The following is a 16,411-nucleotide window of genomic DNA, read 5'->3' on the forward strand; positions in this document are numbered from 1 at the left end:
CCAAACAACCCAATCAAAAAAATGGGCAGAGACCTAAACAGACATTTCTCCAAAGAAGACATACAGGTGAAAATATGCTCAACATCACTTATTACCAGAGAAATGCACATCAGAACCACAATGAGGTATCACCTCACTTTTCAGAACAGCCATCATCAAAAAGTCTACAAACAATAAATACTGAAGAGGGTGTAGAGAAAATGGAACCCTCCTACACTGTTGGTGGGAATGTAAACTGCTGCAGCCACTATGCAGAACAGTATGGAGGTTCCTTAAAAAATTAAAAATAGAGTCACCATATGATCCAGCAATAATTGCACTCCTGGGCATATATCCAGAAAAGACAAAAACTAATTCTAAAAGATACATGCTTCCAATGTTCACAGCTGCACTGTTTATAATAGCCAAGACATGGAAGCAACCTAAGTGTCCATGGACAGAAGAATGGATAAAGAAGATGTGGTACACATACACATAGACACACACACACACACACACACACACACACACACACACACTGGAATATTACTCAGCCATAAAAAGGATGAAATAATGCCATTTGCAGCAACATGGATGGACCTAGAGCTTATCATACTAAGTGAAATAAGTCAGAGAAGGACAAGTATCATATGATACCACTTATACGTGGAATTTAAAAAAATGATACAAATAAACTTATTTATAGAACAGAAGTAGATTCACAAACATAAAGGACAAACTTATAGTTACCAAAGGGGAAGGGGAAGGAGGATAAATTAGGAGGTTGGGTTAACAGATACACACTATTATATATAAAATAGATAAACAAGAACCTACTGAATAGCACAGGGAACTATATTCAATGCCTTGCAATAACCTATAATGGAAAAGAGTATGAAAAAGAATATATATATGTATATATGAATATATATCACTTGAATCACTTGGCTGTACACTTGAAACTAACATTGTAAAGCAACTATACTTCAATAAAAATAAAAAGAACTTACCTAGATTAAACTGATGGAAAATAATTATTGTTTCCTTAAAAATGATTTTGTTACCTACAAAAGCAATCCTTGTGAATTCCAAGGTGTACAGTCTCTTAAAATTTTCCTAATTACATAATTAAATAACTATACAAAGAAAGACAGAAAAAAAAAGATACATACCATAAGTTTTTGCCCTGGTTCAGGGCAGAAAATAACAAAATCTGCTTCAATGTTAAGATGAATGTGTCCTTGATCATCATAAATATCTCCTAATTCACCAACTACTTTGATGTTATCATAAGCAATGGGTACACCTAAAAGGCTGTTAAAAAAAAAGAAAAGAAAAGAAAAACGCTATTTGTTTATCCCCTTTTAATTGATTAGATATTCTGAGTCCAAAGAGTATACATCTCCTAATATAATCACCCATGGCAAAAGCACAGTAGTATATGATTAGTCTGCAACAACTTTAGAAGTTCAAAAGGGTTCCAAAATAATGACTAAGTTAAAAATAATTATTCAAGATAGGTAGCCAGAAACAAAATGTCCAATTATTGAAGAGCAAGTAAGTTGACACTTCATCCCTATTTCCTATTCATTTGAATTCTAGTCATGCTAGAATGAGAGGAAAAAAATGGGACTTAGCAAGAAAAATATCTATTTCTGTGAATATTACTGAATCCAGGCAGTTTGGGTATTATCCACCATTACTGAATTTCTGTACTAGATGGCATATAGCAAGAGAATTAGGGTCAAAGCTGCAACCCCTGAATATGAAAGCCAATGACTTAATGGAGACAAATCCCCAAACTGCAACTGTTGCTAGTATAAGAAAATGTTAACAAATACAACTATTTCATTTTTTGAGAACTGATTCTGACAATTTAATCTGTATGTTCGGGGTTTCCCTGGTGGCGCAGTGGTTGAGAATCTGCCTGTCAATGCAGGGGACACGGGTTCGAGCCCTGGTCTGGGAAGATCCCACATGCCACGGAGCAACTAGGCCCGTGAGCCACAACTACTGAGCCTGCGCTTCTGGAGCTTGTGCTCTGCAACAAGAGAGGCCACGACAGTGAGAGGCCCGCGCACCGCGATGAAGAGTGGCCCCCACTCGCTGCAACTAGAGAAAGCCCTCGCACAGAAATGAAGACCCAACACATCCAAAAAAAAAAATTAAATAAATAATCTGTATGTTGATTAAACATACAGGATTAGGGGACCACTACTATTTCCAAATATCATTTCCAAGTTCTTAAAAAATTACAACTACTAAGGAGTCTGAGCTGGTGGCTTCACTGCCACAGCCACTACCTACATGCTTCTGAAAACTTTCCTGACTCCCCAAGGCAAGGCTGAAATCATGCTGCCTCTACTCCTATAGGACTCTGAGCACTGTTCTTATTTACCTAATCTCTTTCTTTACATGTTTGGATTCCAGACAGGAGTCTAAGGCCTTTGAGAGCAGAGAACATTTTTGGTGAACTCAAACTTCTAGAATGGTTCACAGAGAATAAATGTAAGAATTTATACCTAGTAGCAGTTGTTTAAAACAGCCAGGAGTCACTGGAACGGAACTTAATTAAATACCAAATTAGGAAATCCATAAACTCAGAGACTTACTCCAGAAAGCACCCTTTTGAATCATTAATTTCTTCATGTCGCTTTCCTAAGCAGGAACTATACCATCACAAAGAGAATATTAGGGACCCAGAAAACAGAGAGAAAGGAGGGGTTTAAAAAAAAAAGTAACCACCACATGAGAAAGAAAAACAAAATTAACACTTTGTTTCCCCTAATCAACAATTAAGAGTTTCAAGTGGGGGAAAACTGTTGTCCCCTAAGGGGCATTTGGGAGTTTGTGATACTAATCATAGTTATCACACTGCAAAGGCCAGGGATGGGTAACATTCTGCCATGTACAAAACAGTCCTACACAATAAAAATTGTCCCTAGCTCTACATGATTTAAATGAGTGGACAAACCTCATTTTAAAAACATTTATAAATAGTCGGTCGTAGTACCCAATAATATATATATATATATATATGCATGTGTGTGTGTATGAACATAAAATCATCTTTGCATGGTTTCAATATAAGTTAAAATTTCCAGGAATATAACTAATACATAAATTATGGAGTAGATTGTTTTGCATGGAACTTTACTGAGAATATACACATTATTTCAGAAGAGCATTTTACCACTATAGACACTTTATGTTATGTGAGTTGTCAACTCAAGATCCCTGCACCAATCTACATTTGCAACGGATACATTCACAATGATTCAAGGTATAGGTTAAGGAGGCTTTATTCTTTCCAGGTAGTCATGCTTGAGCATTATCACACTGAAATACATTTTATTGTATTGTATTAGAGCACTATATGAATGTTTTTTCAATTGTGTAGGTAGATTATACTATCTTTAAGTTTCATTTCAGTACACTAAAGTGTGTTTCCAATGACAGTAAAGGTAGTACTGCAAAATATTTCTTATAAGAGGGCATACTGAGTTCTGCAGGGTTCAGAACTGCTGACTAGGGAATGTGACCATAGAGCCTAAACCCAAAAGAATTTGTGTAAATCCAGCAAACCTTTTGGGAAGCAACTCACTGAATAAAATTTACTAGAAATCATGAGACAGAGACAGACACCTCAACATTATACCTTTGCCTCTTTTACCTTTGCTTTTCTGAAACCATCCTAAGTAGGTTTCAGGGCAGAGTGGTAGCCTCACTTGAGATATCAGAAAACAATTAAATCAAGTTTAAGGGATGATTAGACTGCATGCACACTTAAGACTTTTCTGGAACTACTGGGAGGGAACATATTTGCCACCTTCAAATAACTCAAGAGCTGTCATATACAAAAGGGATAAGAATTTTTTTTTTTCTTAATGACCTCTCAAAGATATAACCTAGAAATTATAATGTGATTTTGGAAACCTACTCATTTTCTCTAAGCAGACTTTTCAAAACTGAAATGGTATTATCTTTAAAAAATCTGTCACTGGGGAAAAAAAGGTGGACAGTGTGTCATGCAGGGGATGCTGTTGAGATAACTAACATGACAGCCATTCTCAATTCTCCCCTTTTCCTTATTTCTTAACTCCTGATTGTATAGGAAGGCCCCAAAGTCTGGAAACAAACTATATATGATAAATGGTGGATCGATATTACAATTCTTGATAATATTCAATGTTTTGTCCCTCATTATTAATGCAGTTTAATGTATGGTGCCCCTTTTGCACAGAATAAACTGGAGTTTTTAGCACACCCCAAAAATAATGGGGGGTAGGGTGGGGAGTTCAGATCTGCTCAGAGTGCAACTTAGGCCACATGGTCACACTGTCCAATTCAGTTACAGAAATTATCATTATCCAGTCAGTTCCTCATCTCTCTGGTGTAATGGTTCCTATTCCACTAGCCTGTCAAAGTGGAGGCATTAATTAGTTACAGATCAAACATCTGTCTATGTTTCCAGATTTTATGACCACCTTACATATCCGTAAATCTCCCAAATGCATCCTCTCTATTTTTTTTTTAATGAATTTTCTCTTGGACAAGTATAACAAGCTCTTAATTTTTCTTCCTATTTACTGTCTCACCCTCCTTAAACCATCACATAATGCTAGCAAGTGGTTTCTTAAACTGCAAATCTGCTTATGTCCCAGACATCACAGGTACCACTGTCTCAAGAGTATGCCAAGTTTCAGAGTTGGAGGTTATCGAGAGGACAAAGTGGTAACCCTGCTTCCTGCTTAAGCAAACAGAAAAAACAAACAAAAAACACCTGGCAAAGGCAGGAGGGGAAGAGCAAAATGGCCATCCTTTCTGAATTTTCCTCCACCCCATCTTTGAGCCACTGCCCTCCTCTCCAGCTGTACCCAATGTCTTTACTCTGATATAAACTTTACTTCAGTTATAAAATACTTACAATTATCTGGGCAAACTATTCTACTTCACAACTACTATCCATTTGTTTATGCCACTCTTTTTTTTTTTTTTTTTGCGGTACGCGGGCCTCTCACTGTTGTGGCCTCTGCCGTGGACGCACAGGCTCAGCGGCCATGGCTCACGGACCCAGCTGCTCCTCGGCATGTGGGATCTTCCCGGACCGGGGCACGAAGCCGTGTCCCCTGCATCGGCAGGCGGACTCTCAACCACTGCGCCAACAGGGAAGCCCTATTTATGCCACTCTTTTTGCCCAGAATGCTGGTATCTCAAAAGTACCCTCCTCCTATCAAGTTGTTCTCAAAGGTCCTAAGATCCAATTCACTTCTTCTTACTATACCTTAATTTAGATTTCTGTCAAATTTTAACATTTCATTGATTTATCATGCTTACATTTATATCTTTATTAGTGCTTAAAGCTCCTTGAAACAGGGATCTTTATATATATATATATACACACATACATATATATATATATCCCAAGTCCCTAGTATACAAAATAGACACACAAGTGTGTGCTGGTGCTTGGAGGAAGCTGCAAATTCTAGATGCTTAACCTGTGTAGTGTTCAGGATCCCTTGAGAAAGTAGTGAAAACCTTGGATGCTTTACCCAAGAAAACTGACATAGGAAAACTGCAATTTCCATGGGTTCATTAAATTCCTGAAGGGTAATAACGAATCCCCAGGAAATCCATTCACTCTAGTTTTATAACCCTTACTTTCCAGCCAAGTGGTCTAGAGGAATATTAAGGTATATCTGCCCCCTCCCCCTGACCCTCCACCCTTGTAATTCTAAGAGTTTTCAAGTTATTTTTGAATATCTTACTTTAAATGCATCAAAAGGGTTTTTTCACCTTCAAGAGCAATAAGTTTTCCTTTTCCTACTCTTAAAAAGGTAACAAAGTAATAGTATTTCTCTCATCCCTGATCAGGTCCAAGAGAAGAGAACCCAGGGAAAGTACCGGGGCCAAAACAATAAAAACCGCCCTTCGTGGTTTATAAATAAACGATTAAACGAAGGATTAATGCTTCATGTATAATTTTCTACATAGTGAGAATCTTTTGAAGTACTGCATTACAAACTTTCCATTCCAAACTTTTGTCAAATGAGAAAACATACAGAACTAACCGGTCTCCAGACCCCTGGTCTATTCTTACCTCTACCTCTCGTGGAGCGAGCTTCTTCACCCCTTCTGCCGACATAATTCATGTCACCTTAACGTTTTCTTTCTTGCCTATGAAAGGAACTCTGTACAGATCTTGACCAGGGAGGCACCAGCCTCTCGAGGTGGACTGCCACTCCAGAATGCCTCGGGGTAAGCTCGCCGAGGCCGGTGCGACCTCCCATTCGCCCCTTTTCTGCTGCGCCATTAAGACGTCCACCCGCTGCCCCCTCCCGTGCCCCAAAGAAGGAGCAGTAAGCAACGTTATGATGTCCGCTCTGGGAAAAAAAAAGTGTAAGAGACTGGTACCTCTCGGAATAGCGCAGGAGCTCGGCATCGAGCTGTTCTCGGATACCGGTGCGTTTCCTGTTAAGGTAGCGCGGCGACAGTGCGATGTGTCTTCGGTGCGGCCCCGCCACCAGGCAGGAGTAGCGGCTATTCACAAGCGCACAAGCGGCCGCGTAGGTAGGCAATTCTAGGCAAGGCAAGACGCCGGCCGGCCCCACCACCGGCCCTTCTGAGGCCGCCTTCGGCCGCGGAGACGCTGAGCTACCCGCAGCCATGCGGCTAGTCAGGTTTCCCACAGCGCGTACTGCTTACGCAGTCAATAACCGCCTCTCTCCGGACGCCGGGTTTCTACGTCATCCACCAGCTACCACGCCCCTAGGAAATTTCCTCTTCTGGCGCTGAAGTACTCAGTTGTGACCAGCAGGGGGCAACCGCTTTTTCGCACTTGGACGCCTGTGGAGCTAGGAGGCTGTGGTTAAGCATTGAGCATGCTCAAAGGCCAACCATCACCCCGTCGCTTAAGAGAGCGCAAACCCGTATTTTCGCTACGTCCTCATTGGATTTAGAATGTAGATTTATTCGGGGTTCGCACTTTGGTCATATCCAGTAGTAAGGTGGTTTGGTAGGTTTACAAGCTTGGACGGTACAATAAATAAATTTTAAAATATTTATTGAATATATTTTGTGCAGAGAACCCAATCCTAAAAAACAGCCCGGATGCAACACTTCTGAAAACGAAACCATCATCCCTCTCCAACCCGGCTTCTCTTCTCATACTGTATCACTAATTTAGGAAATCGTACCACCACTTCCCCAATGGCTCAGTCTGTCATCCCAAGGGACTCTCTTGTACCCCCAAACATCACATCAGCCCCAAGGCCTGTGGGACCCAAAGCCGAAACATCACTCTGTTCGGACATTTCTTTCCGTCCTTGCATCCGAAACTTCATAATTGCCTGTGGAAGCTTAGTTTTATGGTGAAGAGGATACTATGGAGCAGCCAGATCTCCATGAGCTTGCCCTGTTTAAAGCCTCACACTGGCACCCCATTTCCCTCAGGACGACACAGACTCCTTAATACGGCTCTTAAATTACAAAACCATTTTATAATTTGCGCCCAGTATTTTCATTTACCACTCCTCACTTTACACTAGCTGCTAGCCCCAGCATGCTCAGTGAGTCACTTTCAGCCCACCTTCTGCCCCTCCCCACTCCCGCTCTCCAACCACCCCCCCCCCACCATCTTCCTCTCCCTTTCTCTTCAGTCTTATGCTATTCCTTCTATCTGGGAATAGGGCAGCTTCTCTCACATGGGAAAATTCTACTCCTGTATCAAATTTTAGCTTATATTTATACCCTTTTCCTCTGAGTACTTTACTACCACCCTACTTCTCTTCCCCACCTAATGATAAGGTAGTTCCCCCATCTTTGTAAATTACCGCCATCAAACACTGGTTTAATATTAATTTTATGTTAATTGCCTGTTTGTCTCCCCTCCCCCCCTTCCTTACCTAAACTCCAGGGTCACTAAGGCTGGGACCATAATATCTGTCTAGTTCACCACTGCAACCCCCATATGACTCAAAAATAAAATAAAGACGAAATAAAATTCACATTTTATGGCAAGACAAGAAAAATTTAAATATAAGAATTTTCTCTGCCGATTTGGGCCTCCTCCCTCCCCGTTAGTGTGTATTGTGTATCTGCAGTAACAAGACCTCCTTAGGAGATAACCTTCCTTCTTCATCCTGTAAGGGATCCTGATGACCACTACTCACTTCGTTAAGTGCATATCTGGATTGTATAAACTGTTGATGCCTCATTTGATGTATAACCCTTTGTCTCAAAAACGTGTATAAGTGTGCTTTGCCATCTAAGGGGCAGAACAGTCCTCAAAGCTTTCTGAAAGGCCATCTCCCAGGTTATAAACCTCAGGTTGGCTCGAATAAAATTTTCCATTTCTTTCTTAGATCGACAATTGATTAAATTTTTTATCAACAATGCATCTTAAATGAATGAATAAAATAACAGGTGATAAAGAGCTTACAGTCTAAGTGAGGAAGTAGGATCTAGACATAAACATGTAACATGTATTAGACTGTATAAGTGTCAAGAGAAATGTATATGGTATGAGTACTAACACCCTCCCACATCCTCTAGGCACTGTGAAAAAACTCTCTCTATGCCTGTTTTCCACTTGTAAAATAGGAATAATAATACTTGCCCTGCCTACTATAGAGATGATAAAAGGTTCAAATAAGGTAAGTAAAAAGCATTTTCTTTACTATTCTTTAACTGACTTCAAATTTAGCAAGAGATGAGAATTGAAAGAAACAGCTCCCAAAGCCCAATGGTGAACATGTTAAGTCCATAAATGGGAAATGTAACAGACTTTACCTTGATTTTGTTGCAAAGCCCTGCAGCCGCCCTGTGCTGGACTCCTTTGTTCAGTGTTCTCAACTCTGGCTGAACATCAAAATCCCCTAAGGAGCTTTAACTTCTCCTGATGCCTAGAGGGCACTCCAGACCAATTAAATCAAAACCTCTCCTTGGAGTCAAGATGCATCTAGGCTGTCTGCAGATGACAAAACATGAATGAAAACAATTTGTCCAAACACAATTTAGTAAAAAACAAGCTGGACATCAGGACAATTCAGTCAAAACAAAACTTACCTGAAATCAATTACTCCAGTAATGATTATACACAAATTTAAAATATGAAGTAGTTTTGTAGCTCTTTGGATGTTCAAAGGCAATTTTTCTTGTTTGATTTTGAGAATTGTTTTCTACTTTTTAATCTTTTAAATCTGTTTTGATTGTTAGCCACTATCCACACTGCATGATTTCAAAGAGTGAAAGGGTGATTCAGCCTGCGTGTAAATGTTCAACATTATGGAGTGACTTTCCCAAATTAACCTATTCCACCTACAACTCCAGGGAAGAAGAAAACAGAAGTACAATGAGATCCCTCCTACCTATCTCCCATCCCACACACATACACAAAGTTTATTTCATTGTGACCTATATTCAGTCTACACCATTTTCTTTTTCTCTAAAATTTGATCAAAGTGTAATAGGAAGTCAGGCAATGATGGTCCCTGTCTCATGAAAAGCCCTGTCAAGGCAAAGGCAAGTCTGTGCTAGGAAATTCCCCCTTTTTTCAAGAAGAGAGGAGGTTAGAAATGACTTTGACCTCATGTCCACTGACCCCAAAGAAAGAGAGAAAAGTGTTCCTACAACTTGCTATATATGCTTTTCTTTTAACCACTGATCCTTCTCTCTCCAACATGCACACACATACAATGTATTATGTTAGTCTGTTTCTATTTCTTTCAATCAAAGAATCCCTGGAGCAATATAAATATCCGATAATTGGTGGTTTGGCCAAAATAAATTACAAAGTAATTTGAGCTGTATGTATGCTTTGATTTTTACAGGAAATATGCACACTTATGTGATTAGAAAAGAATATGGATATATAAATACTGTGTGTTAATATTAGTTATCTCTTGAGGGTCGGTTGGTTTATGGCTTTTTGCCCTTTGAGTGAATTTTCATATATTATTATATTGAGTGTGCATTGTTTTATACTAAAAATAAAAAAATCAGAAAATCAGCAAAAGGATTCCCGTTATTGAAGATTTTACAATTTCCTACTGATAAATTTGCAATTTCATTTGTCAGTAGGAAAAATTAAAATAGCTTCCATACAAACTAACTGTTTGAAATAAATGTGCTCAGTTTGGGAAACAGTTGTATCTTAGTTGTTCAATAAATTGTGAAATACAGTGCTTTTGGGGAAAATACATGTATAAAACGTACCTAATGGGTTTTGGAAATGAAGAAACAAAACACAAAAATCTGAACACAATATATACCAACCATGCAGACTACTTGTAATTCACAAATGTGTCAGCAGATGGCAAACATGAGCTTTAAATTTATAAAGTTTTGCTTTAGCCTTCAAGTACTGTAGGAATGGCAAAAACCAAGGCAACTATTTATTGACACCTGTTTTCGTTTTTTTTTTTTTTTTAACCTATAATCCTTCAATAAAGGACATAGGATCAAGTTTTGACTCTGAAAGCCCTTCCTACTGGCTTCTTAGATTGTTGAACTAAAAGATGTACACCATGCTTGCACTGAAGAAAAAGAAATAATAAAGCACAATATATTACATTTTATTGGATGTAATAGATTTTATGTTTTGCAAGCTATAGCTATTGCTGAAAATACATAGAAATGAAATTATTCAAATGTATCTGTCTCTAAGTTAAGACCTGACTGCTTTAATGAGGTTATATTTTATTGGTGGTCCTCAAAGTCAGATCCCTGGACCAGCAATAGCTGCATCACCTGGGAAGTAGTTATAAATGCAGATTATTAGGCCCCACCCAGGCTTACTAAATCACACCTCTAGGATGGAGCCCAGCAATACATTTTACCAAGTGCTCTAGGTGATTATAATACCCGCTAAAGTTTGAGAACCAGGGGCTGTAAAGAGGCTTGCAATACAGAAGAGAGGCTCTGAATTTATGATTTCTGTTCAGGTATAAATGATGTAAATACAGTGATAATCAATAATGTAGTTAATTACTTCTTTCATATGGTTTAGTGTTCAAACACAATAAAGTCTGTAAAATAAGGAACATAAAATAGTACCCAATTTACATTGACTCAGAAGGGTAGAAGCCATTACATAATTTCCATGCATTTCTTATACTGAAAGAAGAATTTCAGTTTACCTTCCCCTTTGCATTATACTGAAAGGAATAACATTATGGTAAATTTTGCATTACAACCTATCTATTGAAACAAATTCAAACTAAGTCAAAATAGGATTATTTCCAAGGAGTAGAGAACAATCTTCACGAAAGAAAACAGTCTACAAAACATGTGTTTTTCTTATTGTATTAACACACATATATATTCTGTTTTCTCTAAGGCATAGCCAACTCCCCTTGCAATTCTTCTGTCACTGAAATAACAGGCACAGCCATTTTAAATTAACAACTAATATACCCGGACACACTTTCATTTGTAAAAAAGAGAAGGTGTACAAAAATTGTTTATCTAATGTGATAATTTTATCTTAAACACTACTATGCTTCAATTATCTTACTATTTGAATATTTTTATTAATTCAAAATTTCTCAAAGGATAGATAAATGGATAGTTCCCATGAAGAGTCAGTGTTTACTCCTTCAGTATAGAGGCAACCTTTTTTTCTCATCTTTAATATATATAAATACAGTTTTCACACAGTTTTAATAAATAGACTATTGGTAAATCACATTAGGTGCTTATGAGGGTAATAACAAGGGCAAAAATCTTAAGTATTCATTGTATTTTCACTCTCTAGATATGTAATTGTGTGTGACTTCCGTGATAACCAGATTTAATAGTGTTGAAACATCCTGATCTTTATGCTTAGATTTTATCTCCTGGCCATAGTTCAGATGTTCTGACTATTACCTAGGAATGTGTGTGTTAGAATTCTCTCTACATGTATATATACGTGTGTGTGTATTTGTTTAAACCTGAACTTTAAAATATGGACTTAGATAAAATCATATCAATGGTTTAGCTTCACCCACCTGAGGTTGCAATTAACTACCTAGGTATCTATCAGTCATCACCAGGAAGGCAACGTCATAGCCCTTTTGGATGAAATATTCTAGGTGAAAAGGATTGACTTAAATAATAAATTTCATTTGGGGTGTGTGTTTGTGTATGTGGATGTACACGTGTAGCTGTATGCACTGGTGATGGTTGGAAAGAGGTTAAGAAGGTATCAGAAGGTATCAGAGGTTAAGAAGGTATCTGAGGCCTTGGTGCCATCTTTATATAACGTCCTGTCCTTTGATGAAAACTAGGGCCAGTATTTTTCCTAAGGCCCTATATTCTTCTCAACTAGATGTCTCTGCAACAGAGTTTTAACAACCCTCTTTCAAGGTTTTCAAATCTGAGGAATCTGGCCAATAAAATTAAACATGGTGCTTGCAGGGGTGTCTATGGAAATTCTTATCTACTTCCATCTGTCTTTAGCTCACTGCAGAACAAAAAGAGAACACTGTTTCCTTTTCTATTTTTTGAATATTACTTTAAAGCTGTACTTTAATAAACCACTTGCTGGCTGCAGAGTTCGTGTAGGTGTGAACTCGCAGATCTTTGACATTAAATATATTCCAAAGAACGTGGTATGGAAAGTTTGAGAGTGGAAAGCAGATAAACATGGAGTTTAGACATGGTGCATTTTGACCTAGAATTTACTCTCAGGTAATTACACAGAATGCATACTAATGGATCATATTCTCCACTTCCTCTTATGGCTATAAGATGCTCTTAATAGTTTTATGCTTTGGAAATGATTGCAATAATGAATTTATCTTTATCCAGAGGCAAAATGGACTTTCTCACTTGTGAAAGAATGCAACAGTGTGCAGAATTTACAAGGTAAGACACTACATAAAAGGCACATTTGTCAGTCAGATAAAACTCTGGAACTCCGAAATTCACACTGAAATGTGTATTTCTGGGTGAGGAGGACCAATGACTAAATGAAAGCAACTCTATCCCCTTGTGTCTCACTTTCCCATGACATTTTTTGGTGTGATTCCTGCTGTCATGCACTGTATCGGCTTCAGAATGATACTTACTGACAGTGTTATCTCTGCTTGAATAAAACCTCTTCATCTGATGTTTTTTGGTGCAGGTGAGTAGGCTAAACTAGAGATTTAAAAGAAAAAAAAAGACAGATACAACAAGAAATGAACAGATCTAACATATAAAAGCAGAATTTTGTTCATTATAAAATTAGTTTTCCCTATAGCTTACTGGTCCAATCCCCTTATGAAGCCCAAAGACACATGTACCCCAATGTTCACTGAAGCACTACTTACAATAGCCAGGACATGGAAGCAACCTAAATGTCCATCGACAGATGAATGGATAGAGAAGATGTAGTACATATGTGCAGTGGAATATTACTCAGCCATAAAAAGAATGATATTGGGTCATTTGTAGAGACGTGGATGGACCTAGAGTCTGTCATACAGAGTGAAGTCAGAAAGAGAAAAATATTGTATATTAACGAATCTATGTGGAATCTAGAAAAATAGTACAGGTGAACCTATTTGCAGGGCAGGAATAGAGACGCAGACGCAGAGAACGGACATGTGGACACGGGGGGTGGGGGTGTGGACAGGGGATGGGACGTATTGGGAGATTGGGACTGACGTTATGTGCACCGCCATGTGTAAAACAGATAGCTGGTGGGAACCTGCTGTATAGCGCAGGGAGCTCAGCTCGGTGCTCTGTGGTGACCTCGATGGATAGGATGGGGGTGGGGTGGGAGGGAGGTCCAAGAGGGAGGGGATATACGTATACCTGTAGCTGATTCACTCTGTTGTACAGCAGAAACTAACACACCATTGTAAAGCAATTATACCCCAATTTAAAAAAAGAAAGGAAAAAAGGAAACATGATCTTGCCTTGGTTTCTGATTTACAGCTCCCTGGCTGTCTCCATTGACCACCTAGATTTTTCAGCCTTTTTACATTCAAGGTATAGAGAGCTCAAGCTTTCCCTTTAGTCACCTGAGATCCTTCCTTTGAATTCCTGTTTTCAATTTGAGCACATACCTGTTTGCCAGGTAACTAATGTTGTTGAAGTCCTGTTTGCTTAGAGTGAAGCACATGGCTGTGGCAGTCAAAGACTGACAACCAGAGAGATAAAGTCTCAGGTTCAAGTTCAGGGGCCAGAAACCAAAATCGAGGTAGCACCACAGAGCAGATTTTGGATCTGAAATTAGAAGAAGCAGAACACGTCAAGGGGAGTGCTTCATATGCAGTGGAGTTGTGGTTTGTGTTTTAGACCTAAGTGTATATAAGGTGCATGATTTGGTTGAATGACTTTAAGAGTCACGGTTACAGCCAGAAATTACCTCACCTTTCAGGTGAAATACTGATGTCTTGCCACCTTTTCTTTATTTCAAATAAAATAAATGCTATTAATATGATAGAGGAACAGTCACATTTATAGACAATGTACATTATTATAGCACTTAATAAATAGTTGTCTTTTACCTGCTGTACCAGCATAGGTTTCGCTGAAAGATGGCAATAGGCTGATATTGCCTCTCTATCATGACTTGAAAACTTGATATTCTTTCCTGCAATTTGTTTTATTATAAAGGACACAGAGCCTTTATTGTATTTTGCTTAGATATTGATGTAAAAGTATTAATACACTTAGAAGACAGAAAAGACAGATATGTCCAAATCTTGAGAGACTTTTGGGATAGTAAGGGGGCAGTGGACATCTAGCAGCATAGGGCCCTTCAAGTCCATTTATGTGAATAAGGTTGAGTGTTACCTCTTTCCTTGCTGATTCACAGTTAGGGACAAAGTGAAGGACAGTGTTGGCTTGTAGAGCCACCCGCGAAGGGCTGTGGCTTTCCTGCCTGGGCAGTAAGCTTGGAGGGCCCAAGGGATTTCTTCTAGCCTCAGCCCCAGATGTTGTGGAATGACGTTTGAGGTCCCCTGCCTTAGTGAGTGGGTGGGGACCAATATCCTGATTGATTAATAACAAGAAGCGATCACTGCAGTCAATAAAAAAATGCAAATTAGACAAGATTTTAGGTTTTTCTGTGAAGCTCCTACAGTCTCTTTAGCAATTATCAGCAACACAGTACATTTTGGCTTTGGGGGTAAGGCTTGCGATGCCTTGTGTGGCTAAAGAAACACAGCCTTTGGACGTTAAGGCAGGAAAAGCTTTGAAATCAGTAGTCTTTAGCTAATGTAGATAATACTGAACTGTTAAAATAGTGAAATAAATTTTTTTAGATCTAGAATTTGACTTTTCACAATATATTTCTTGGGAAATGCATTCCTAGTAAAAGATTTTGTATTCAGCAGATAATTTTCCTGACAAAAAGAGTTTAAAAAAATCCTTTTGTATAACTCTACTAGGCATCCACGTTCCAGCAGTTTCTGAATTGGTTTCCTCTGCTGTGAGTAACTGATGATGTGTGATTTATGGACTTGGAATAATTGCATTTCTTGGCTGTCATATACTTTGAGTAAGAAATATTACATATGTTTCCAGAAAAATGATTTAAGGGAGAAAAGAGTGAAGTGATGCCAAGTTCTGAAACTTTATTTGGAAATAGTGTTCTAACCAAATGGTACTTAAGATGCTCTCTCTAAGTTTCTGAAATGTATTTGCTAAATAATCTTTGAAAATGTAGTTCTAAACATGCCACTTTCAAGCTAAGTCAATGAAAAAAGTAGAGGGCAGCATACTGTTCTCACCTTATCAAGCCCAAGAAATGCAGAATTTTCCATTGACACATGGTGATAAGCTGAATAAATTTCTTCGAAAATAGGAGTTATACATCTCACTTTATCTGTCAAACATAAAATATTTAATAATTTAGTGGAATCTTTTCATGAACAGATTTTGTTTTTAAACATGAAAACTCTAAAGCAACTTAACTTTACTACGTTTCTGACCTACACTGTAGTTTTGCTAGTTTCGTTCAGTCCTTGGATTTAACTGGTTCATCAACTTCAAATTCCATGGAGTGTTTACCAACTCTTTTCACACATTCTGTTATAATGATAATTGGCTGACTGTGGAAGAAGTTTTATAAGTACTGAGGGTGAGGAACCATTCTCTTCAATGTGCTTTTGACTAGCATTGTCCAGTAGGACTTTCTGAGATGATGAAAAATATTCTATAACTGTTGTCCATATGTGGCTGTTCAGCACTTAGACCATGACTAGCTCAACTGAGAAACTGAATATTTGATTTTGCTTTAATTAATTTATATTTAAATTTAAATAATCACATGTGGATAGGATTGTGACTACTGTATCAGATAATATAGTAGACCTTAGAACAGTGAATTTCTGACCCTGAGCAATTCACACGTACACTTGTGGGTAGCCCTAACATCGGTTGCTCTGGACCATGTTTAAGGGTTTTCCTCAGTGGTTCTAAGTTAGGGGGCAAAACTTCCCTTCCAAAGATA

The 16,411-nt window shown here is 38.3% G+C and overlaps 1 protein-coding gene across 1 annotated transcript in view; it reads right to left on the reverse strand.

The window, feature by feature from the left end:
• Window positions 1-16,135, reverse strand: part of POLR1F (RNA polymerase I subunit F) — a 30,681-nt gene extending 14,546 nt beyond the window's left edge. The window contains 6 exon segments of the mRNA XM_059073713.2: window positions 1,152-1,293; window positions 6,397-6,828; window positions 8,773-8,950; window positions 13,035-13,104; window positions 14,019-14,178; window positions 15,690-16,135. Of these exon segments, the coding sequence (XP_058929696.1) occupies window positions 1,152-1,293; window positions 6,397-6,650 (396 nt within the window). The 5' untranslated portion in view covers window positions 6,651-6,828; window positions 8,773-8,950; window positions 13,035-13,104; window positions 14,019-14,178; window positions 15,690-16,135.
• Window positions 16,136-16,411: the final 276 nt, after the last annotated feature.

This window comes from Kogia breviceps, chromosome 9 (assembly GCF_026419965.1).
Source record: "Kogia breviceps isolate mKogBre1 chromosome 9, mKogBre1 haplotype 1, whole genome shotgun sequence".
Classification (NCBI taxonomy): domain Eukaryota; kingdom Metazoa; phylum Chordata; class Mammalia; order Artiodactyla; family Physeteridae; genus Kogia; species Kogia breviceps.